Consider the following 24,929-nt stretch of genomic DNA (forward strand, 5'->3'; position numbering starts at 1 on the left):
CATTGATTTGTAATACTTTTAACTAAATAATAGTCCCCTTGTTGCTGTGTTTAAATGTAAGTCTCAAATTCCGGTGCATATCTGTTTTTCAGTGAGGTCAGTGGCTGTTAAATGACTGGAGAGTTTTGGCTTATGGGCCAAATTACTGAAAGAGATAATAAGCTGATAAAATATTCATTTATAGATGCTGAATATAAATACAAAGATTTTAATGTTTTTCTGTCATTTAAAAAAAGTTTCTTCCCTACTCACCCGTCCCATGATAATTATTTTGTGTTCTAATGAGCATAATGGAAATGATATTCTGTATATTGGCAGGAGGTTTTATCAGTTTGCAAAGTAATGTCTTTAAATTATTTTTAATGAGTTTAATGAAATTTGTTCTCCGCATTGTATGCTTGATGCCGAAATTCTTTGCAGCTGTGGATTTTCATCATGTTTAGATTTTTAAGTACCTGTTAGGCCAGTTTGTTTGCAAAGCAGCTACTACATCTACTCTTTGCTGGTAGAATTAAAATAAGGCTGTGATTTTGTAGAAGGAATACTGTTTATGCTTATCCGACATAATTTTTGTTATTCAGTTTCATTTACTGTGGCCTGTATCTATCTTCCAGGCTAGTACTCTGTCTCAAAGTTTTATTCTTAAATATACAACATATCTAATACTATTCATTGAAACCTGAGAACTAAATTACTTGAAAGCTGTTGTGCATAAATCTCTTGAGCAGTGGTTATTAAGTGAATGTGTTGTGGCTGCGTGTATGGCTGCAAAAAAACTCTTGGCTTTTGTGGTTTTGACAGTCAAAATAAAAATTAATAATAAGAAGATTTTTTTCATAGTGGCCATAATGGAGGATTCACCCTTCAGTTTTAGTTGAGATGCAGAAATCATTATAAGAGGTAATACAATTTTAACAGAAAAATAAACAGCAACCAGATTGTAGTAATTATCTTCCTGGGCATCGGAAACTTCTAGGTTTTGTTCAGGGTGTTTGAGGAACACTGAACCTCCTCAAAGCTTTGAGAAAAATGCAAATATTAGCATTGTTTGAGGGAACTCTTCAGCAAGCAAGCTGTCTTTCCCCTCTCTGCTATGTCAGAGCTATTCTGTTATTCTCTTTTTTTATTTTCTCCAATGGGTGTCCAGTCTTGTATTTATCCTGTAAATAGTGACTATGCAATGGGCTTCCACCCAAAGGCCTTATTCATTTCCTTCCAGATTCCATAAGCCCTCGGTACAAGGTCCCAGAGATTTTCTCCTGGATTAACAAGCTTAGTTATTTCACAAATGGAATAAATACTGCAGATTATTTAGAAAAAAATTGTTCCTTGTAGCTTGGTTGATGGAGTAGAGCAGCAATCTGCTGGCTGCAGCTGTTCCTGTTATTCTACTGGGTTACCTCTCAGAGTCATGAGAGAGACTGTTTCCAGAGAGGAATGTAAAGAACATAAGTAAAAACTTCCTAAATGGAAAATTACTTAGCCTTTAAAAATGAAGAAGAAAAGTAAAACCTGCTAGTGTTTCATAATCCTCTTAGGACTCTCTCAGCTCATCGAAAGGTAAGAGATTTCTTTCCTCGGGCATGCTGGGCACAGCTGGCTTGCTGTGCCTCCTAATGTTATCACTATATTCATCCAAACTAGGGGTGCTTTTTTTAATGGAAATGCCCTCAGATATTACCTAAAAAAAGAGGAAAAATCTGTAAGTGAATAAAATATATATCAGCTTTCTTTGTTCTGATTCACTTCAGGTTTCACTTCCAGTTTAGCAAATGCGGTGCCAGTAGAAAGCCTGGCTTTTGGTTTGGATGTCCAGAGTTGAGGCTTTCAGTTTGAAGTGAGGGACAGTGCTCCTCTGTGCTGAGCTCTCTGCAGCTCCCTAGTAGATGATACTGGCGTTTCCTTCGATTTTGTAGATAGCAAATCTGCAAACTCTCATAGTAGCTAAGCAACATTTTGGAATGGGAGCGGGAGTCAAGGATTATTGTAACTTTTAGGAGAAAACAGGAGCCAGTAATGTCATGGCACAAAGGCAATGTAATTTCACATGCAGGGTGAATAGGAGGCTTTACCTATAAAACTCATGATACGAGGTGGCTACTTGTTATTGATGATTGATTAGACTTCCATTGCAGTAGTGTACTCGCTTAGAGAGTTGTAGTACAGGAAAGATGGGAACCATAGGTAAAATCCAGAGTAAAATAACATGAATGTTGGTATAAGCAAATATGATGTACAGTGAAAGGTTGGAATGCCATCTCAGTGTGCAGAATATCAAGCATGGTGAAGCATTGAAATACATTTTCCAAGAAACTCGTGAGGCTCCAGTTAAGAACAGAACAGACAGAAGTCTGTCAGGAGCAATACAAAACCTTGCCCTTGGCAAGGAGGAGAGAAAAAACCTAATACCCAAGCTTGCAGTTAGCTTGTTACCAAAGGGAATTGCTTGAACTCTGTGAGATGTTGCACATAAATCTACACCCGGAAGTAAACTTCAAATATAAGAAGAGTTGGAAATACCTAATTTTTTTTCAGGGTTCTGTTCTGGATAAATAAATCTTTGAGGTGCATTGGAAAATTCAGAGGACCTGCATCTTTCCACTGGAAGTTTGTTTTAAGGGAACACAGCTTTTTTTCCCCCCTGAACATTCTTCTCTAGCTTGTGAAGATGTCAGGTGGGGGCTCTGTGTGTGTGTGTGTATTGGGTTCTTTAGTTTTGTGCCTATCAGCATAGATTTTCCTTCAGAACTAATGATGGAAATTGTTTTTGCTTTTTGCTGATCAGAAAAAGGTCCTGCCTTACTAGTTAGTGTCTGTAAATATAGTTCTGGGCAGTCATCTCCATTCACTGAATTCGCCCAAAAGAAGGTAATGGGAAGGAAGAAGAGCTTTTTAAGAATATATATCTATTTTTAGCTGTCCCTTCAGTTCCTTCTGGGAATGTTAATTTATGTCTGAAAAATTAAGACTAAGCTATGTAGAAAATAACAAACCTTTTTTCTTTCTTTGATCAGGAAACCTAATTGGTGTCCTAAAGGTAAAAGATTTTAGATGGTTATATGGTAGTTACATGAAATATATCAGCGTTTCTTGACCGTTAATGACAAGTTTTAATTTCTTTTTTTGTTAAATACAAAGAGCAACTGAAGCTGTAACAGGTTTTCTTGTATGATTTAAGAACACTTCTTCTTTCAACGTTTGTTTCCAATGAAGACTGTCTTATTATGTGTGAGATGTGAAAGCTGTTTTGAAACGTGAGGCTTGAAAATAAGTTGTAAACTACATTTTTAAACCTTTTTACATGTGTAGCTCAACCAGTCTTGTCTGAAACTTACTATTTTAAAGTTTGAGTTCTCTGAACCTATAGCCATCTGTGTATCCAACTGAACAAGTTGTTTATTTTTATTACTTATTTTGAAATTGGAATGTCAGATCAAGTCCTAGTATGCTTTGTATAAAACTCTACAAGCATAGCAGATGAACAGAGACTGGAAAGGCCTGGCAGTCTTAAAAGCCAGAGACAGCTGGAGCCAGCTCAGAACTTGTATTCTGGGTGTCCGTGGCACTTTTGGTTCTTAGTGATGCCACCTGCTCCCCAGAGTATATTTTGAACTCCTGGAAAATAAATGAAAGTCATTTGCATGTAAAAGTGGCACAAGAGGCTGCAACCTTTTTTATGTCATTTTCTCTACATTTTCAGATGTCTCTAAAGTAGAAGGATTTCTGCAAAGGAAAATTTTATTTGGAGAAAGTAACTACAATACTAGTTACGGTCGATAGATATTTCATGTTAAGTCTGTCTTTAAAACCACACTAAATAGCATAATAAAATTACTTACCTGGGAAAAAGACTTTAGGTTTTATAGCGTGTGTGGTGGATGTGATAGTTCCTGAAATTCACTGTATAAAAATAAAAATGGTTAAATGCATTTGAGCACAGTAAGACTTGAAAGACTTAGTGGCACTTGAAGGCCAGAATAGTAAACATGTTGCATTACATTAATAGGAGCAGATAAGACTGTGAATTATGTTGTGAATGCATACATTAAATGGATCAATTTCAAGATAGTATAAACTAGTAGAGATCACAAACCACAGAAAATTAGAAGAGTAAAATAGCATAGGTGCATGTAAAGCAAAAATATTTCTCTGTTCTTTCACTGAGGTTTTTGTGTATGTGATTTAGATGTGGACAAACGACACGGTTTGTACTCTAGATTACCTAGGCTCATGCTACTGAGGACATGTTTCGGTAACTTGGTGTTCTTTAACTGATTAAATATAATCTTACCAGTTAATTCCCAGCTTTGTTTCTGATTTAAAGAAACATTGTTTGGCTTGGAGGAATCACTCATCCTGGAACCTGAAATACTTAAATTTAACTGGAAGGGAATCCGAAATTCTGAGGAAAAAAAGAGTTTAGTTACTAAGGAATAGATTTGGAAAAGGAGAATTATATGTTGTGAAGGTTTTGTGATTTGTCAGAATTTAGATCTAAAAGCATCAGAGTATTTTAAAGATTTAAGTCTACAAAATTCAGCTTGAGGGACTTCAAGCTGATATGGCAGTTGGAATGAGACAGTATGTGCTAATTAAAATCTATCATTTGGGATGTTTCTCAGTTGTGTTTTGATGTAGAATACTGCACTGTGAAAGCTCAGAGATAATTATCTAGCTAAAAAATAAGTTATTGGGAAAAATCTTATAGAATTAGAAACAATTGGGGAAGAATGCCATGTTTGAATGGTTAGTGACATAGTAAGAAAGCTGTTAATGTAAGCATCTAGGAACAAAATATTCGAGTGTCACAAATGTACTTCTGACATTTTACCAGCATCTATTCTCTGTGTATCAATATGTGCTCCTAGAGTATCTCAATACAGTGTTTCAGTACTGGAAAATACATAAGTTTCTGAAACCTGAGCCTGGAAATAGACTTGCACACTGTTTTTCTTTGTAGCTGGACTGTCATGTCAAACTGTCCCCCACCTACTCTAACAGATTCTCTACATTTACTTTCAGTCTTCTGAAAAGAAGAAACTGTTTTCTGTTGATCAGAAATTTAAGTTTGTCTGTAAGAAATTGGATGCTTTTGTTTCACAACTTTCCTCTGGCATTCACGTGCCATAACCACTTTGCTCAAATCTAAGATGTCACATTTTCCCTACTCACCTTGCTACTAGTTTTTAAGCAGAGTAAGCAGTTTCGTCTGTTGGTTTGAACATCTGTCTGTGCCTTCGCCACCACAATTAAGAGTCTAGTTAACTCTTCAGATCAGCTGAAATACAGTTTCACAGTTTTGTGGGGTGCTTATTTGGTTTCCAGTGTATGCCAGCTGAAATGGTAGATCAGAGATGGTATTCATAATCAAAATCTAATTAATTGTATAAATGTTAAAACTTTCCAGACTTACAGCATGTAATAATTTCATATGATTACTTTTGAGGGTTTATTGACTTCTGTGATCAAACTTGGTTTCCCCTTACTAAATTACCAAAGTCTCTTATTCTAAATAGACTTGGAGATCAAAGTAAATTATGACAACCTAAAATCTTAGAAGTTCTGACTCTAGAACTATGCTGCCTCCAACAGGGTTCTTTCACAGGGCAGAGAGTGACTTTACAGCACCATTATGGCTACACAATATTTTCCTGCTTCCGACAGTCATGTCAGGTTGTAATGAGAGGAAGCCAAGGGAGTATTTTGAATTGCATGTTCTGTAATAGCCTAACCTTTTTATTATTGTAGTAGTAATTAACTGTGTAAATTGTTAAATTTTATTGAAAAATGTCACGTTAAAACTGGTGCAATGCAAAAGAGCTCTAATGCATAGAATTCCTTACCCGTTGCAAGTATTTAAAATGTAGGTCACTGCTCCTGCGCGAGGAGTGCCGGCAGAGGGAGCATCCCGGGCTGCCGGCTCAGCCCCGCACCATGAGTGAGGTGCGGGTACCGGCAGCGGGGGAGCACGGCACAGGCTGTTCTGGTGCTGGGATTTGTTTCTCAGATGAAATTAATTACGTTAAGTGGGCATGGCAAAATGTGTAGGTCAAGGACCGTGCTTTCCAGAAACTCAAGAAAGCACTGTTAATAGGAAAGTTCACATTTAAAACCCTATTTAAACATACATAGAACGGTGTTCTAATAACTATAAGCTGCAGCAGTTGAAAATTATCATTCTTGGACTTACGAGCTGTACATGAACTCATATCTTCTATGATACTAGTACAGGTGAGTGCAGGCATATGATTTGGTAAAATATTTTTTAAATTTTCAATTTTAGGGCGGCGGCAATGACTCTAAGAACAGTGTTGTTATCACTGCAAGCATTGTTGGCAGCTGCAGAACCAGATGATCCACAAGATGCAGTAGTGGCAAACCAGGTAAGATAATCAGTTGACCGTAATTTTGTGACATTTCTATAAACCTTTGCTGACTCAGGTTAGGTCCCAAACCTTATGGGAGATAAAGATTTGAAACAATTTATTGGAAAATAACCATATAGTAAGTGTGAATTGCTATTGCTACAGTGTTTTGTGCTCTTTACTCTTTAAACTCCAGAGTAAGTAGTGGTTACTTTACAGTGTCAGGAGTTTTATTTTGTTAGTTTTGTCCCTTATTTATATCACCTTGTGAGAAATGTCAGGAGATAACAGCATAGTAAAATGAATGCCAGGATAACTTGCCTTTTAAAATCTAACACTTCTAGTATAACAAAAGCAATACTATGTTGGTTTAAAATGAGTTTTTAACTTGATGGTGTTCATTGGATTTGACTTGGTATGTAGCTCCTCTTCCAGATTAATATGAATATTGTTGAGCACTGTATTTTTTAATGTCAAAATTTTATGAATAGTGACTTGGGGTAACTTGGGACAATGTTTTAATCACTGGTTGGATTGGTATCAGTAAAATTCTATAATCAATAAAATTTGTTACTTTTCAGTCAGTAGCGATAACTTGTAATACAAATAAATAAAATGTCAGTTGGATCTTATGCCATACCAGGACTGACATGATTCTATTTAAAGTGTAGGTGAAAGACAGAAAGTCATTCCATAGCTTCATAGTCTGACAATGCTCAACAGAGTCCCTAGTGCGTGTGTGATTTCCTTTTTACTATGGGGAGAGAGAGGCAGCCTGGCTTCCCCACTCACTGGTAGTAAGGGTGTATTTCAGGAACTGAGGAACAAAGCAAGGTGATGCTGGGAGAACCTTCTATCTCACCTATGTCTTTTGTAAGTCAGGACCCCTCAGGATAGGGTGACAAAGTGTGCACTCTTTCCCTGTAAAATAAGCAGTTTTTCAAATCTGTCAGGGTTTGAAGGGAAAAATGGAGATCGGAGGTAGCCCACTGTGCTGCTGGGTGGGGGAGAGTTGTTTGCTAGCATTATGCTCAGTAGTAAGTACAGAAGCCTTACTTGTGTGGTTCTGCAGTAAGGCTGCTCTCATCAAATGTCCCTGAATAGTTCTGTCAGACTGAATTACTCTGCCCAGGGAGAAGTGTTGCCAAGGCCAGCAAGGCTACCACGCGTGTCCCTGTGCTGGCTTTTCTTGCCAGATGTGTGCCCTTGCTGTCACACTCTCTCTTCATTAAACAAAACCACTTTTTCCTTTTTTACAAAGAACAAAAATAGTGTTTCCTGTTCTGGCCCTGATGGTAGACTTTTGTGCGGGAATCATAACAGTCTTGTAAAAGCACTTGAGCTGGAAAGAGTATTTTCTCAGGCAAAAACCTTCATGAAACTTCGTAGATTCCAAAGAGCAATTTTCCTGCCCCTCAGCTGCTTGTGGGGATGTGTCCAGTGGGACTCTGGCATGGCTGATGTGGGGAGAATTCATTTTATCCTGTTCCTGCAAATACCTGCATGAAAACTACATTGGGGTTTGGCCTTGAGTTAGAGGCATGTGTATGTAAGTAGAAAGTGATTATAATGGTTTTGAGAGGTGTGGTGGTAAACTCCCACTTCCTTCATGTGTTTTATTTGGTGTTGGGGTCTCTTACTTTGAGGTTGATTGCTTTTTTTTCCAAAACAAAAATTCACAAGGAATTAATTATCCTCTACACCTCTTAAGTTAATTTACTAAACTATGTGTTGTCCAGGTAAATGGCAGTGTCCTGCAAGCTCTTGAGCTGAATCCCAGGAAGAACTGCTTGAATAACAGCAGCATTTTCAGACACCAGCTGCCTGGTGTCAAAACTACCTCAACTAGCTGCTGGTTTTTTTCAGTACAGCAACATTAACTGCCTCAGATTCCTGATAGAGAGACATCAGGAAAAGTTGCCTTTAGGCTTTTCTCAATTCAGTGAGAAGCTAGATTATTTATAGATACCTAAGTAAAGGAATTCTATTAATAGCACACTGAAAGCTAGTTCTGAATAAAATGCAGTTATGACTAATCCTTTGCACTTCAGCTAGTTGCTTTCTAGGTTTGGCAGTGTTCTCAAAAATATTTTTTAAAAAATTAATTGGGGGAAGATCCCTTAAGAGCAGAAAAATATAGTACTTCAGGATGCTACTGATGCCAAACTTAATCCTTCCTCTTTTCTAGTCATTTCAACAAAAGAAATTTATTCCTGACCACTGTATTTATAATAGTGAGTTATTTCCAACAACAGACTGCCTCCCATGTTTGTTTTAATGCCATTAATAACCAGATAGTAAATATACAAATTACATCATGTGGATCAGCACTAGAGGGAGGTGTGCAAGGCACACAAAGTGGTGTAGTTGGTGTGTTTTTGTAGGAGGGGCAAAAGGAAATGCACAGCATTTGACTGTGCTTTATAGATTTAAAGGCTTTTTCATATATGAATGAAATATTTAAGCATTATAGTCAGCCATGTTTCTGTCCTTAAAATGCGGATATCTAAATACTTGAAGAATATACTTCCTATTATCTTGTCTTATTATTTAGTGCTAAAATATATTAAATATCTAAAGGTGGGGCTGAAGTGCTGATTTAAAGGAAGAGTTTTTTTAAGACAAAAAACTGGATATTGCATACAAAGGTTGCTAAAATGGGAAACTCATTTAACTTTTCTGAGTACAATTTGTGACAGATGACCCACTTTCTTGGCTTTTGGGTTCTTGGCACATGGAGAAAGTTCTCTGCGATATAGTCCATTGAGTTGTTTGTTAGGAAACTTGTTAGTCGCAAGATCGGTGCAAAATAACATACTTACACACTGGCATGGGTTTTTTTCTGGTAAATAGTAGCTTGCCTGAAGAGTTGTAGCTCCCTGTTTTTGCTCGCCTGTTTTTCAGCCTTTCTTTTGTCACCCGTGTGATCAGTATCCTTATTCTTGGGAAGAAGCCTGGTAGTAGAATGTTAGTCCTGACTAAAAACCGCAGATCTACTTTCAGTGCATAAAGTCAGATATATTTTTAAGTGATTAGAGAAATGCATTAGAGTAGTATGCAGTACCCGTGTTCTGGAGATTGTTAACACAGGGATAATTTGTGCTCTGCCACACTGATTATAAATTTTCAGTAGCTGTGCGAAATATAGATCCTTTACTTTTGATCACTGCAATTGAGAGCAGTACCTACTTGTACACATGAAATACCCATAGTGCATCATTTAACCTGGAGGCAAACTCATTATATCAAATGCTTGGATAGATTTACTCGTGTAATCCTCACCTCTAAATTTATTTGGAAAATAGCAACATGATCAGTATGAAACGCTGTTGAAGATATTGTAGGAAGAATGATGTATTGTAGTCTTCCATATCATCCTGCTGTTTGGTTGGATTGCTGAGTTGATTTAACTTTTCCCTTCTCCTCCTCTCTCTTTTGTGTAGTACAAACAAAACCCAGAAATGTTTAAACAGACAGCTCGACTTTGGGCACATGTGTATGCTGGAGCACCAGTTTCTAGTCCAGAATACACCAAAAAAATAGAAAACCTTTGTGCTATGGGCTTTGATAGGGTAAGTATATATAACTTCAATATTTTTCAGTAGGGGCAGGGCAAGTATATGTGTATAAATGCAGAGAGTAATCAGTATACTAAAGTAGATTTGCTACTTCTGTGACCTTTTGTAGGTCTAATCATTCTGTTTTGCTACTTATTTTTAAGAATTGGAGTAAAATACTACATTACTGATGAATCTTGTGAGCTACCCCTGCCTTTTTGAAACAATTTTTCTATAAATTATTTGTTGGAATTTAATAAATGGTAAACTAACATGTTCTGAATAATCTGTGAACTTTTCATTCCACTTCTCAGAGCTGCAGGTTCACACACTGAAAATATTATTGCTTTTGTTTTCTCATTGCAGAATGCAGTAATAGTGGCCTTGTCTTCAAAATCATGGGATGTAGAGACTGCAACAGAATTACTCCTGAGTAACTGAGCCATATAGAGAGAGCTGCTTCTGTAGTCCAGCTTGCCCCTTCTGGAGGAGCATCACCATCTGTTATCCTAGGATTCTATATAGATTCTCTTTCAAAACTGGCACTCTTGCCTGATGATGCTATCTAGGCACTATTGGAGACTGAAAAAAGCGCTCTGTAAATAAAGCTAATTAAACGTCTGTGTAAATTTAAAAAGGGGAAATACTTTAATTTTTTTTCTTACTAAATATTGTAAAAATTCTTTGAGCTCAGCTAAGATAATGGGGAAAAACATGCCTACTTTAGTGTTTAGCAGTGTGACGAAGACTAGCAGGAACTTGCTTCAGGATTTTGATTTAGTAATTCAGAAAGCAACATTTTTGAGTGTTAGTCATCAAAATTGTTGGTGCCACTCATCACAGTTATCTTACTGTTTTTAACATGGATCCTATGTGCCTGTGGATTGACCTATATTTGCATGCTTGTACTTAATAGACATATTAGGTAGGGTTGCTGAAGAGAGCACCATGGAAATACTCGTTTGCTTTTGTAACTTTTTTCCTGACAGACTTTCAAGACTTACCCAAAGTTCCAAATGGTGAGCTACTCAGAACCATTTTCTTTCTAGCTTATTAATTGGGAAACCTGATTCTCCTCTCCCTTACATCATACTGTTGATTATGTTTCATCATCTATAGGTATTATGTGTGCCATTACAGTAGTCTAGGCTCCCCTTTAAAAATATATATTTTGAATTATCAGTAATGATTTTCATCCATCATGTTTTCTACACAATCATGGAAGGAGTATGCCTCGATACAGCACAGAAACATGGAGCTGGTTTCATTTCCTTTTTTTTGGTCTTAAATAGCTGTAAAGTGTTCTTCAGTACCTGCTGGATAATATGATTTCATGGTGTTTGAAGGGGGACAAAGCTGATTCTCCAGCATACTGAGAAGGAAAAAAAATTTTTTTGAGTACTTGATATGATGCAATCAGCTGTTTTTTGCAGCAGTTTTCTAGCTTTATTTTGGGCTTCAATTTAAGGATTGCTTACTAGGTACTTTAAAATTCATCCTTGCTTGCATTTTTCTCTGGTTAACACATGGAGGCTGTGGTGGTGTTTTTACTGTACATACTTCAAATGCTCATAGAAGTAGAAGTGTGTTCTCAATTTAGCTTTCTTTTGGATTGATGTTTCTGATAAACGAGAACTGAAATCTTTCCTTGGCTTGTACATACAGTCAGTCTTTTTATTTGTATTAAAATGACATTTCATCCTGAGTGCAAAAGCTTGAAAATTATTAGTTTTGCAACTTCAAACACTAGTACATCTATTTAAAGAGAGCTGTAATGTCTTTGTGAATATGATGCTAACTTTTGAGAATATATCTGACAAGGAAGTTCAGAGAAATCCTGAGACTAGAGAATAGGGATTGTGGATAATGGAGTACTGTATAAGTCATCTTTTCTATGACTGTTTTGTTTTGCTGGGGTTTTTTTCTCCTAAACTGTGGACTAATGGGGTGGGGAAATATATGCCCGTTTCGGGTTTTTTCTAGAGCTATGAAGTTCAAGTTGAAATAGTTTCACACTTCATAGTCTGTTTATAACTCATACTAGAGGAAATCAGGAACATTATGGTATCTGTTAAATACCTGGAGCATAGTGGTAGGGGAACAGAACCAGAAAACAGAGCTGTAGAGACCTGGCTAGTTCAGGGATGTTCCCTGTACTGCTCTGTCTGATGTGTCCAAACTTAAAATAGGGCACAGACAGTAAATACTTTGAACTCATATCAGTGCAATACTAAATGCATTTGCTTAGTCTTTATACTTACTGCTTTTTAAGGTGTAGTCAGTGACCAGTTTTCTTGAGTTAGTGTAAATCATTTGCAATGATGCCAAAGGAAATGAGTTGTTTTGACTTTCCTTGTATTTATTTATTTTTTTTTAAACAAAAAGCTGCTACTGTCCAGCTGGTTTGCTAGGTGGAAACCAGGGACAGTAGGAAACTGGCAAAATGCCACTTGTGTTAATCTCAAGTTGCTGTCTTTCTGTTATACAGGCTAAGAACTTTTTGATTACATCAACACCTTTTTTTTTACCCTGGTGGTAAATATGAATCGCTTACTACTTTCCTTTGTTCTTCGCTGCTATTTATCAAAAGAAAGAACTTGGAAATCATTGTTGGGGACATAAAAATTCTCAGTTATGGGCTTCTGAACTTGTCTTTTGATAAGACTAGTCTCCTAAGAACAGCAGGTTTTTCCAACAGTATGTAAAGGGATGAATGAAGCCGGGGAAAGGGGGAGAGGGAGAAAAGGGGAAATGGTTCTTAGGTGAGTATGGTCACCTCTGAAAGAATGCCCTGTTAAGTTTTACTTCTCTCATGGAGTTACCTCATTTTCTTCTCTACTGCAAAATACTTTTGTCTTTCCCTTCCCCCTTATGTATAAATGTTGGATTGTGGGTTTTCCCCTCCATCCATGTGCTCGGTAGCTTAATGCTAGCTCAGGTGCTGGCAGGAAGCTTCTCAAGAAGTGAGCTGGGAAAGAAATGTGACCCAGCATAAAGGAGACACCTGTGGTCTGAAGTCCCTCTGAATTTTGACATGTGACTCCTTTATAAGGAATGTTTTTGTATTCTTGGTAATTATCAGAGTTGAATATAGGGATAATGTTGTACAAGGTTAGTTTAACTGCAGCTGGGGCTGAGCCCTAGGAATTTTGCTTTTAGTGTTCAGTTTATCATTGTGAGTTTGTACATACAAATGGTAGTTCTGTTGTCTGTATCACTGAACGTCACTATATTCAGGGCCCTGTGCGTCCACAGGACGTGGAGTTGCCAGACGTGGAGTTGCCGTGCAGTCCTCTCCAGCTGTGCAATTGGGCTGCACATTTACCACTTCCTTAAAGCAAGAACACGAAACATGGGTACAGTTGCTTTCTCAGTACAGATAAACCCTCCATTGTCTTCCTCTATTGTGCCAGAAGATGGCTTGAAACAGTCATTTTGAAGCTTAAATGGCCCCATTTTTCTAAACAAAATATTGGTAATGACGCTTATGGATTGCCAGAGCGTCCATTGGATTTCACTGCTGAACATTTTAACATGCATCCAGCAAAATGGTTTATCTTATCTCATCCAGTTCCTCCAAGAGCATAGTAGAGTTCTGTTCAGAGGTAGAGAAATGCCCTTTCCTGTTGCCAAAAGCTCTGTTTTCCCATGAGTACCAAAAGCCCTGACTGTATCCCACCCCCTTGCCAAATTCACAGCTTCCTCCCGTTGCTTCTGTGAACAAGCTGTGTTCTCAGCATGACAAACCGTTGCATTTTGAAGACAAAAAACTTAGATACATACCCTTCTGGAAAGATATGTTAGTGCTATTTATTCTGCATACTCCCAACTTTTTTTTTTTTTTTTAAAGCTTACCACAGAGTACATGGGGCTTTGACTATAATTGGTTTGGTAGTATTTATCCGAGTAATTAGGTACTACTGGCTTACAAATGTGTCTTAGGGTTTTTTTTAATTATCACTGTATTCAACTGTTTTCCATGTAAATTAGTACTGGAACGCTGACATAAGGAATATAGGATTTTTTTTGTTTTGTCTAAAAGGAGGAATTAAAGAGCCAGAAAGAATCTTACCTTGTAACACCAAATCTGCATTAGATGGTGTGGGTAACAGAAACATTTAAACTATGCAAATTTAAGCTTAACAGCTGTGACTCAGACTAGGCACTTCAGAGTATATGGATTGCTTATGTCATCGGGGAAGGGAGAAGGGGAGTGGGGGGAAATCAAAACACATGCTCAAGCAAGACTTCTTGTTTACTGCATTGGTCATGCACTGTGATGAGTAAGTGTTCCATTTTTAATGCAAGGGGAAACCTAACTGTGCATGTCCTGTTTCCTTCCAAAACACCAACAAAAGCTGGCTTAGACTTGGAGGCTTGCCCAGAGGGGGAAATGTTAAATAATTTAGCAGAAAAAGTTGGTTTTACTTAGTGTCTGCTGATGAGCAGAGGCAACAGGAAGATGAGGTGTCCTCTCCTGCTCTGGTTTGTTGATGGAGTTGATGAGTGTGGCCACTGATTTGTCATCAGGTGCTTGGTTTTGTATGGTTTTGTTGAGCAGTTTGGCTCAACAAGAGATAGCAAAAGTGCATTTCGTCATCATCTGTTGCATCACAGAACTAAAGCATGGAAGTCAAGATGATTGTTGGGTGCCTAAGGCCTCTTCTGGGAAGACCATATAGACGTTTTCATAGGTACCATCCTCGTTTTCCAGGCACAGCTTTCTCCTAGGGCTAGGCAAAGCGGCAGTTGCTTCTCTCTTGCTAGTTTTCTGATCTGTTCCAAACCTATCTGTGAATGATGTAGCTTGCTCTTCCCACTTGTGGTGTTAGTGTCATCAGCTGACTCATCATCAGACTCACAAGACCAACTGCCATCAACGCATTTGGCTTCTGGCTTGGTTATTCCAGCTGCAGTGCTCTGTTGGCAGCAACTTGACTTCAGATTTGTTCTCACTAGACAAACTCTTGCGAATCATTTGCCCTGTACTGTGCTGTGATGTTCCTTCTCTGCTGTTACCTGCTTTGTAGGCATTAAAATAACTACAGGATCGCTCATGGTGCTGAGCCCTTCATCAATAATGTAAGTTCAGGTCCATGACTTGACAGACGAGGAAATGTACTGTGAAAATGCTGTACTTGTCTGGTTTGCAATTTGCGGCAACTGCTGGTGCTCTGTGCAGTGTCAGAAGGAGGCTGCCATCATAGGAATGCTGATGTCAACTGCTGAAGAACCCTGCTTTTCTTACCTTTTCCATCCTAAATTCTGACTTTTCTAGTAAATATATATTTACCAATAAATACTGCAGGAAGTTGCTTCCTAAGCATCAGACTTCCTGTAGAAGAGGAGGGGGGAGGGGGGCTGGAATGCAGCATCAGTGTTTTTTGTCTTGAAAATAAAAACTACACAAACACTTTTGTACACAAATAATTTTTAAAATAAACACACATTTTAAAAGATGTTGATTTTCACTGGGAATGCTTAACAATAAATGCATGTTTCCCTGAAAACAGTTTTCATTTTATTTCTGGCAATTTAGATTATTTTGAGATTACAGGGTCTACTGCCTCCATGTCAGTAACAAGAGAGAAAGGGATGATCATTTTCATGGTGCATCTTAATAGTTTTTGAAGAAGAAAATTGTGTAAATATAAGTTGTGTAACGGAAGGGTGTGTTATTTCAGCGAGGACTGCCTCTTGTGATGGTCTGGGAAATACAGGTACAGCTGCAACACCTTGTGTATCCCTTCAAAGGCTGCATCTGAAGGAACAAAGCCAATAACTCACAGAGGAAAAACTTCTCTTTGGATTTTCCAGCACCACTCATGTTCATGTCATCTTTGTGCATTTTAAACTGTGTACCTCATATAAACTGCAGTTGGTTCTTGCACTGGGAGGTGACAGCCTGTTGGGTAATAACACTGCCCTGGTGTTCAGCTGTAGAAGAATCTAGTAGAGATCACGGCTGTGGATTTGCTACCAGCACAAACTATTCATTTTGGTGTTTGTCAGCATTTCTTAAATGGAGTAAAGCGGTTTGAAGACAGTGGCTGTGCAGCTGAAGCAACGAGCAGCGAGTTTGCTGTGGAGCTGGTTATAATTCTGTTTCAGATCTACGTCCCATCTTCAGGTGTGTCTTTGTCCCTGGGCAGGTTTTGCAGGTTTTTGGGCAGGCTCTAACAGCTGGGATAGTGCTGCACAGTTTTATGGTGTAAGATGATGTTTGGGTTTTTTGTTTAATTTACTGTCATCGGGAGCTGTGTCGTATTGTGGTACCTCATTTTTTAAGAGGGGTGAGGGAGAAGGAGCACTTCCCCAGCCCCCCTCTCCTGTGGGTGGGGGCTTCTCTTAGCCTGACATCAATTCAGAGAAATGAAAAAAAAAAATGAAACCCATATTTCCTAATTCCTGTAGTTAGACACTGACATGAGTAACTGAGAGCTGCTTTATACTGGAATACTTGTGAAGTTGTTCAACAGCCTTGTCATTTCTTCCAGCCTCCCAAAACTGGAAGCGAGTTCACAGCTGAAATGGACTGATGGTGCTTGCTAGCTTGACTCGTCCTGTACTTACTTTTCTGTTTCAGTGGCTGTAATACTGACACATTTGGCTCTCAGGCGGGTAACTGATACCTCCAATACAGCAAATCCAGGATTTTAAATTGTTTTTAAGGTCAAGTCTGGATCTGGAGCACCCGTGTCTGGTATAATGTCAAATAAATTACATTGCTTCACTTAGTGGCTGCTTTGTGTTGAAATACATGAAGCCTTTAGGTGGGTTTGTGACAACCTCGTATAAAATAAAGGGTAATCAGCAGGGATGGTGAGGCAATACGAGTGTGGTGGTGCTGGGGGGGAAAGGGGGGAGAGAAGCTGTTCTATGCTGATGTTATCTAAGCCACCAGACCCTTTAGCAACCCAAGTCCTCCATGTACAGCTGCCTTTGCTTGCAAGTGTGGTGCAGGGCACCAGAGTGCTTTGCTTTCCCTGCCCTGGTTTCTTCCCTTCCTCCATCTTTCCCAAATCCTCTTCTCACAGCTGGCAGTTTAAGAATGTGATAGACAGTGAGTAGTCAAAGCTCCTGCTGATCCTAAGAGGTTTGGGAACTTCCCTGCAGCTCAGCCATGTTACTGTTTCAGGGCAAATCTGGCTGTCCCCATTTTTAAACATCTATCTGCTGCCCAGGTGCAGAGGTGGGTAGGAGGGTGGCTTTCTTAAAGCAGGAACATTTTACTGGTTACAGCCCAAAAAGATAAAAGCCAGTTATGCTCCAGTATGGATTTTGGTTCAAAAACAGGCCTGGAACTGGCTGGTCCCATTTCACACTGCAGTCAGCCATAACAAAGAGCGAGCACTGGAAATCATGTAATGGCCACAGCTTTATGTTTCCCTCAGCATAAGGCTGAAGAGCAAACAGCGGACACAAAGCAGGTCCCAGGTGTTACTGGATGTGCTGGCCATCACATTTTCACCTTGCTGCGAAAAACCGTGGTGTGTGATTTATCTGTGTAGAAAGTGGTTTAAAACACTGTCAGTTCAAATAGAATGAAAACACCTGATATTTACAGCTTTTACTGTTAAAGAGGAAACAAGAAATTAATCCTGTATATGAACTTCCTAGAGGTGAATGACCTGCTGGGATGGGGCAAGGGGGACAGATGTTCTCCCTCTTTTGCTTGGCATACATGTTGCCCTCTATAACTTATTCCACATTGAAGTCCTTCAGTGGTCTGAACCACATCAAAAATACTAGGGTAAACTGTCTCCAGGCCATACTTGTCAGGAGAGAGAACTGTTCAGAAGCAGACATGTATGAACAAAGTAGTTACCAAAAGTTACTATACTGAGGTGGAGGGGGAAAAAAACAAAAGCACAAACCAACCCCAAAAGGTTCTTAAAAACAGAGGGAAAGAGTTGTTCTTTGTATTGTTCAAGTGCCATTCTTTTTGCCTGAGAAAGGTTCTCATCTGTGAGGAGTCATCAAGGGGGAAGAGCAGAGTCCTGCACCTGGGGAGGAACAATCTCAGGCACCAGTACAGGCTGGGGCAACTGGAAAGCAACTCTGCAGAGATGAACCTGGGGATTCAGGGTCTGGACCAAGTTGAACATGAGTCACGAACCTGTACTCGTGAGAAAGGCAGCAAACTGTCCTGGGCTGCATTAAGCCAAGTGTCACCAGCAGGCTGAAGGAGGTGATCCTGCCCCTCTGCACAGCCCCGGTGAGGGCACATGGAGTGGGAGTGCCAGGTCCTGCTCTGATGAGTTGGGCTGGAGGCAGCTGGCTGTCCACACAAGCAACTGTGGACTAAGGGGTCTGTGTCTGTTCAATGTCGCTGCAAAAGAAGCAAATAGACACAAAAGGGCCACATCCTGTAGATGTGAAATGACAAAGCCCTCTCAATAGCAAAAGGTTAAAAAACACCCCTCACCAACAAAAACCTAAACACCAACAAAAAACCAACCCACATTTTGGCTTAAAATTACGATGTTTTGGAAAGAAAGCAGCTCATTGATGCAGAATCAAATTACATTCTGGTATCATCTTGACCAACTGCTTTGGGCAGCATCCAAAACCATCCTCAAGAAACAAGTCACATAAGGAAAATGCTTAGAGCAGGAACCCTGCCCTGCTCCCCTGGCAAAGACAAAGAGTATCCTTGGCATGTGGTGCGGTTCCCATGTGGTGGGGGAAGGGGCTTGGGCACTTGGGTAAGTGGTCTTTTGGAAGAGGAACTCATTACCATCAAGGCTGAAGAGTGACCAAATAAAAAACAGATTTGAGCTCCTGAGATCTGAAGAAGACGGCAAGTCAGTCTTACTAAATTTCATAGGAAGGCCCCTCCACCTGTGCTTGTAGCTCTGGGGGTGGAAGTGCCCTCACAAACAGCCAAACAGTATCTAATACCTGATGGTTATGTGGGAAAGCATTGTGCTGGTCAGACACAACATGCTTGGAGAAACTGTGTAGGAGATGCAGTGGTGCCACAGCACTGGTGGTGCCCATCCCCCTTTCCACAGGCACAAAACAAGCCTCAGGGAGCAGTAGTTTACAGACAGCCTGGGGGGAGGATGAGTCAAGGGGGTGGATGCAGCAACCGGCATTTTAGCTGTGACCAGGTCATGTACAAGGGACATGATCTCAGGTTAGTATTAAGTGGTTGGGAGTAAGTTTGGCCTGGAAATACTCTAAAATCTCACCAGGAAAATGGCTTTGAAACTTGGAAAGCCACAAGAGATGACCGTATCTACATCATGGTCAACACAGCAGGACTGTAAATGCCACTGTGAGCTTCTATGTACAGTGTATGAGGGTTCGGTGATTCACACACTGTGGAAACCAGAAAGGATTGAAAATACACCCTCCTTCTGGGTGGGGGGATGCTGGATCTCCTGTGATAGCTTGTTATAGTCCAGACGACCAGAAAAACTTTCCTCAAGCATCTGGAGATTTGGCTATTCAGTGCATGTTGACAGACTCTAAGGCAGCTCCTGAGGTGACAGTGTGGCTCACAGGCTGGATGACAGCACAGTAACACACAAGTTACGAGAACCTGCAAGACAGGTGCACTGTGAGAAACACCCCACCTGACAAAGGGTGTAACAGCAGCAACCAGTGCTGACCTAGGGAGGATACCTGCTCTGAACATCGGGTCTTTCTGGGAAAAGCAGAGTTAAAAAGCCTGTTACTAAAGCAGAGCCTGATAAACTGTGAAGTGCAGGCTCCCCACAAGCATCAGAAATGAATCATGGCATGGAGTCTGCTTTCTCCCCAAATCCTTTTATGCTCAAAACTAAGCTCACGTAGACGGAAATGAGAAGGTAATGCAGAAGATCAATGTGCAGGCATGATTGGATACAGCAAAGGGAGTCTGGAAGAACAGCTGGGAAGCAATGTACTGCAGCTGGAAGACTGAGAAAAGGGGATCACAAAGGGCACTGAGGAAAGGTACAGAGCTATTGTGGTCATGCCTACACCAAGAGTGTGCATAGCAGCCTCCTTGTCCATGTCCCAGCCTGAATCCTGTCCTGGTGTAACAGTATATGGAAGGATAAACAATGGTTGCTGCTACCACCATCCAGAATAATTTATCCAGACTACAAATTGCTCTCTCCTTTCCTGGGAACACTCAGGGATGGAAGGAGGTGATGTCCTGAATTACTTGAGCAGTGACAGCCTCTGCTAATTTCACAGGAAGTGGAGAAGACCTTATCCGTGGGCAGCAGGGAGCACAGGGCACCCTGCATGCACTCTGGAGACAGCACATAACTGATGGCTCAGACCTTGGCCACCAGCACAAACCTGGCTTGTTTCTGGTTTGGGGGCAGTACCGAGATGAATGATATAGAGGCACCTGAATATATGCCAAAGTAAATGGTATTCTGAGTTTCCACTCATACCACAGAGCAAAATATTCTGAGTGTCCCAGCTTTCCCTGGGGTAGGGTGCAGGACTATGTGCCCGCTGCCCCGCCAGACGCTGGCTATTGCAACTGTGCCATGCCAAGGTAAGAAATCAGATGATTGCCTATGAAGTTTCTAAAGCACGCAGTGACTCCCCACCTGCTTTACAGCCATCGGACCCAATAGAAACTCAGCCATAATCACCTACCATCTCTTTCTTTGGAAGCTTTGGTGCATCATAGTCAACACATCAATGAGAGAAGAATTAAATGCCTGAACTTAAGGAGCAAAACATGTATTTCTTGTTCTGGAACACACCTGTCTTGCAGCGTTATGCACACACATCTGAGCTCTCACGGCTGCAGGGTGGCAGGAGGACGCTCAATGTACCAAAGCGATTTGGTCATGCTTCTTGCCTGAGCTGGCACACTGCTGAAACTGCACTGCTGCCAGCACAACTTCAGCAAGTTAAAAATTAGCTTGGATAACCTCTGTGCTCCCACTGAAAAACAGACATGTCTCCTGTTGGCTGTCCATTTTTGTTGCCCATGGATGTTTCCGCTCTGCTGACCATGGATGTAGCTGTGCAGTTGAGGAATCTTCCAGGTTCAAAGTTGAACGGCTTCTTAGAATCATTTCTTGCCAAAGCTGAAGGGGTCACTGTGAGCCTGACTTCCTCCTGTTGGCTTGTAACACCTGCCACTGCCATCCTACATTCCCCTGACAAGTTTGTCATGACTTTCACTGGGCAGGGAGAAGATGCCCTGTTGCAGGTCAGAAAGGTGTTTCCATCAGGTTAACAGGACTTTTTCCAGGGCAGTGGTATGATGACTGCACACTGCCTGATATGATACCAAGGCGAGAAAGAACATGCTCACAGCACCTTTTGGCACGTGATGCTGTCTGAGTTCAGGTGCAATGCTGCTCCTACCAACTACTGGAGGACACGTGGCTGTGCCTTCGGCTCTTGCAGCCCAGGCAAGCAGGAGGTTGTCTGAACTGCACCAAGCTTTTGCCTGTGGTCCCACTCATTTCTTTACAAGCAGGTGCACATGCCAAAAACTTGCTCATCTCCTTTTAGACTGCAAAAAAGTAAGGCTGCTAACTTCCCTGGAGTGAGGGATGTTCCTACTCTGAATTTGAGTATACCAGGGAGCCAGATTTGTGAAAGTAGTCATCCTGCGGGTCACCACACTGACTCGGTGCTAAGGAATCTCTGATGGGAGCTGTGGAACTGGCCACCTGCAGTTAGAAGCAGATTAGTGTGAGATTGAAGGGAGAAACTGGGTCACTCACACCCTTTGGTCTCTCATGTAGTAAACTACAGGGACAGGAAATTTTGGACCCACTCTCCTGACTCATGCTGTGCAGCAGGGAAGGGAGAGGCTGTGTCAGCAATCACCTCTGCTTGTGTACCCAGACTTCCAAGTTCTTCTCCTGAGGAAGTCTGGTCTTGTTTGCTGCCTTCCAGGAAGAGTATTTTATCTTACTGTTTAAGCTTTCTCCTGGCCGTCTGACTACCTGGGGTACTCATCAGCAGGATGATTCCCTCCTCATCAGTAATTTAAGCAGGGGAAGGCTTCAAGGGACCCACCAAGTGCTGCTGTACAGAACTTTGCTACTGCCTTTTAACACCTTGCTATTCCCTGGGCAAAACTGTTCCTTGGGCTGAGACCAGTTAGTCTGTGACTAATGCTTGGTTATCAGCTATGCACACCTGCAGCCTGGCTGGAAAGTAGACTTCATAGTCCAGTTTTAGTTTGGGCTATTTCCTGGACCACCAATTTGGGACTTGATTTCTCTGCACAAACAGAACTATGACTGCTGATAAATACAGTAATGGAGCACACATGCAAGCGAACTAGGTTCCACATGGATGATTTCTTTAAGAAGCAAGTTTCTTACATATTGCAAATGTTTGGTGATACCATATCCTTCTGTATCTTTAGAAGAAACAGCTCAGCTGTGACAGCCCCACTAGTTAACTTGACACTCAAGAGCCAGTTTAATGCTGAACTTGGTCCAACAATGTGAGCCAAGTATCTAACAGCTGGAAGCACATTTTAGATAAGGTTTTGTTATTCATCAGTTCTAAAACTTACAGGGCTTGTCAGCATGTGCAGAAAAGGCTTGTAATGCGTATTGTTTTTCCCATTTAAGATTGCTCTAGACAACATTATTATTTTATCCAAAACAACTATTCAGATTTAGTTTTGTTGAGTAGTAGAGGTTTAATTTAGTATGTTACAAAGTATGTTCTCAGAAGAGCCTTCCTGTCTTACTGTGATGAAAGCCATGCACTCCAGGCATCAGAGAACACAAAGAAACAGAAAGAACTGTATGTCTGCTAAGAAACAGCCACACTTTTATGAAGATGAGAACTTAAGGATGGTAAGAACTTGGCTCTAACTATGTAACTGAATGTGAAACTCAGCACCTCTAAATCCTACACTGGGTAAAAGCCATAAAGACTGGGTTTTATCGGGGTTTCTCTTTATTGCACATTAACAAGTAAAGAACTCTGAGCATCAGTTTCCTTATTACAATGAGAAAATCCTCACTCTGATGTAAAACATTTGAAAACCCATGTATGGCCACATACAACCCCACATACCTTTTTTTGAATAATTTGCCTCCCATTCTCCAGTTTTATTCTGATTGCTCTTCAATAGAGTTTATTTTTAAAGCCTCAGAAGTAGTAGCAATGCATAAATTACGTATGTATAGAAATTATGTCTGTGCTTTCTGTATCCAGGCTGAGCTGGTCGAGGGAGGGCATTGTCCTGCTCTGCACTGCACTAGGGCAGCTGCACCTTGAATACTGTGTGCAGTTTTGGGCACCACAATATAAGAAAGATATGAAACTCTTAGAGAGTGTCCAAAGAAGGGCAATGAAGATGGTGAAGGGCCATGAGGGGAAGCCGTATGAGGAGCATCTGAGGTCACTTGTTCTGTTCAGCCTGGAGAAGAGGAGACTGAGGGAAGACCTCACTGCAGTTACAACTTCTTTGTGAGGGGAAGTGGAGGGACAGGCACTGATCTCTTCTCTGTGGTGACCAGTGACAGGACCCGAGGGAATGGTCTGAAGTTGTGTCAGGGGATATCAGAAAAAGGTTCTTCCCCCAGAGGGGGGTTTGGGCACTGGAACAGGCTCCCCAGGGAAGTGGTCACAGCACCAAGCCTGACAGAGTTGAAGAAGTGTTTGGATGATACTCTTGGGCACATGGTGTGACTCTTGGGATGGTCCTGTGCAGGGGCAAGAGTTGGACTTGATGATCCTTATGGGTCCCTTTCAACTTAGCACATTCTGTGATTCTATGAATGTGCTGTAACTGCTCAGTGTCCCCTGGCCTTCGGGGACACTGCTCTGACAGAAAGGTGCTCATCACTGAGGCAACTCTGAACAGCACCACGGCTGCTCTCAAGACTTTGACAAGGGAAAAGTGGGGGCAGGCAGGGAAATTCTGTACATAACCTTGTCTGGGGTAAGTTCTTAAAAGAACCCAGTTGATCACCACTAGACCTTTCCTATAGTTTTTGTAAGCCGCATTTTGGCTCAGTCAATTATGCCCAGCATATTTTGCTTCATGAATGTACCAACTGATTCCATTGATAATGAACATATAGAAGTAACTCAGATGTCCACTTAAAAAAAACACAGGAGAAAGAGACTCTACAAAACTCCATTTGCAGAAAGACAACTGCAAACCCTGCTCTGAGCACGGCACTGAACCTTCTGAAACCCCTTGTAACCTAAATTATTCTATCATGATTCCTTGAGTAACTTGACATTTGAACTGATTAATAACCGAACAAAAAAGAAAAAAAGGAAAAAATCCAAAAATTATCCACTTCACAAAAATCAAAGCTTTTGAAAACAAATCTGAATATTTGCAAGATTTGTCAAGTCCAGATTTCAAATCACTGTTAAACGCACACCATTAGGTACCAGAACTCATTTCTAAAAGCAAGTTTCTTTTTCAGATTTCCTAAAAACTTCGAACTAAAACATTTTAAAATTAGTTTAAATCAAAGTGCTGTAACTTTCATGAGAGAGAAGTATTTGACCAGAGCCTAAAAAGAAACTGCATTATGATCAGTAAATCCATCCTGTGAAATGATTTCAGTTTTAGAAATCAAACTCCTGATGGATGCATAATTAAACGCTTTTAAAATCTCCTGGTCTCCCTCTGTCAAAAGCATTTCAAATCCCTCAAGTCAAAGCATCACAGATTGCTTTAGAAGGAGAGCTGCACACACCACTTTATGCACAGCCTCATTTTCTGTCAGACAGGAAAAATAACACGTTACACTCGGTAAGAAAGATTTAGTCATTGTTCAAGAGCACACAACCCATTTTAGGAGGACAAGTAATCCTTAACTCATGTCACCAGCATCCAGCTCTTCTATAATGAATCCAGGGATTTCAAAACAATTAGCAGAAGAGAAATGTGGAACTGAGGCACTGGGAAACAAAGCAAACTCTTCACTGTCACTCTGCAGACCAACCCCCTTACACAATAAAGCACTGTAACTTTACCTATGCACAGATATAGCAATTAGTTTTCTGTGAAAGAAAAAAAAAAAAGTTAAAAAAAGACCGCCAC

General features: G+C 40.5%; 1 protein-coding gene across 2 annotated transcripts in view; it reads left to right on the top strand.

Moving 5' to 3' along the window:
* UBE2K (ubiquitin conjugating enzyme E2 K) overlaps positions 1–16,296 on the top strand; it is a 46,645-nt gene extending 30,349 nt beyond the window's left edge. For both annotated transcript variants that reach the window (XM_027686463.1, XM_027686462.1), the window contains 3 exons: positions 6,284–6,383; positions 9,809–9,937; positions 10,289–16,296. In XM_027686463.1, the coding sequence (XP_027542264.1) occupies positions 6,294–6,383; positions 9,809–9,937; positions 10,289–10,363 (294 nt within the window). In that variant the 5' untranslated portion in view covers positions 6,284–6,293 and the 3' untranslated portion in view covers positions 10,364–16,296. The remainder of the gene's footprint in view (positions 1–6,283; positions 6,384–9,808; positions 9,938–10,288) is intronic.
* Positions 16,297–24,929: the final 8,633 nt, after the last annotated feature.

The sequence above is a fragment of the Neopelma chrysocephalum genome, unplaced genomic scaffold (genome assembly GCF_003984885.1).
Source record: "Neopelma chrysocephalum unplaced genomic scaffold, ASM398488v2 Primary Assembly neopelma1_71, whole genome shotgun sequence".
Taxonomy (NCBI): domain Eukaryota; kingdom Metazoa; phylum Chordata; class Aves; order Passeriformes; family Pipridae; genus Neopelma; species Neopelma chrysocephalum.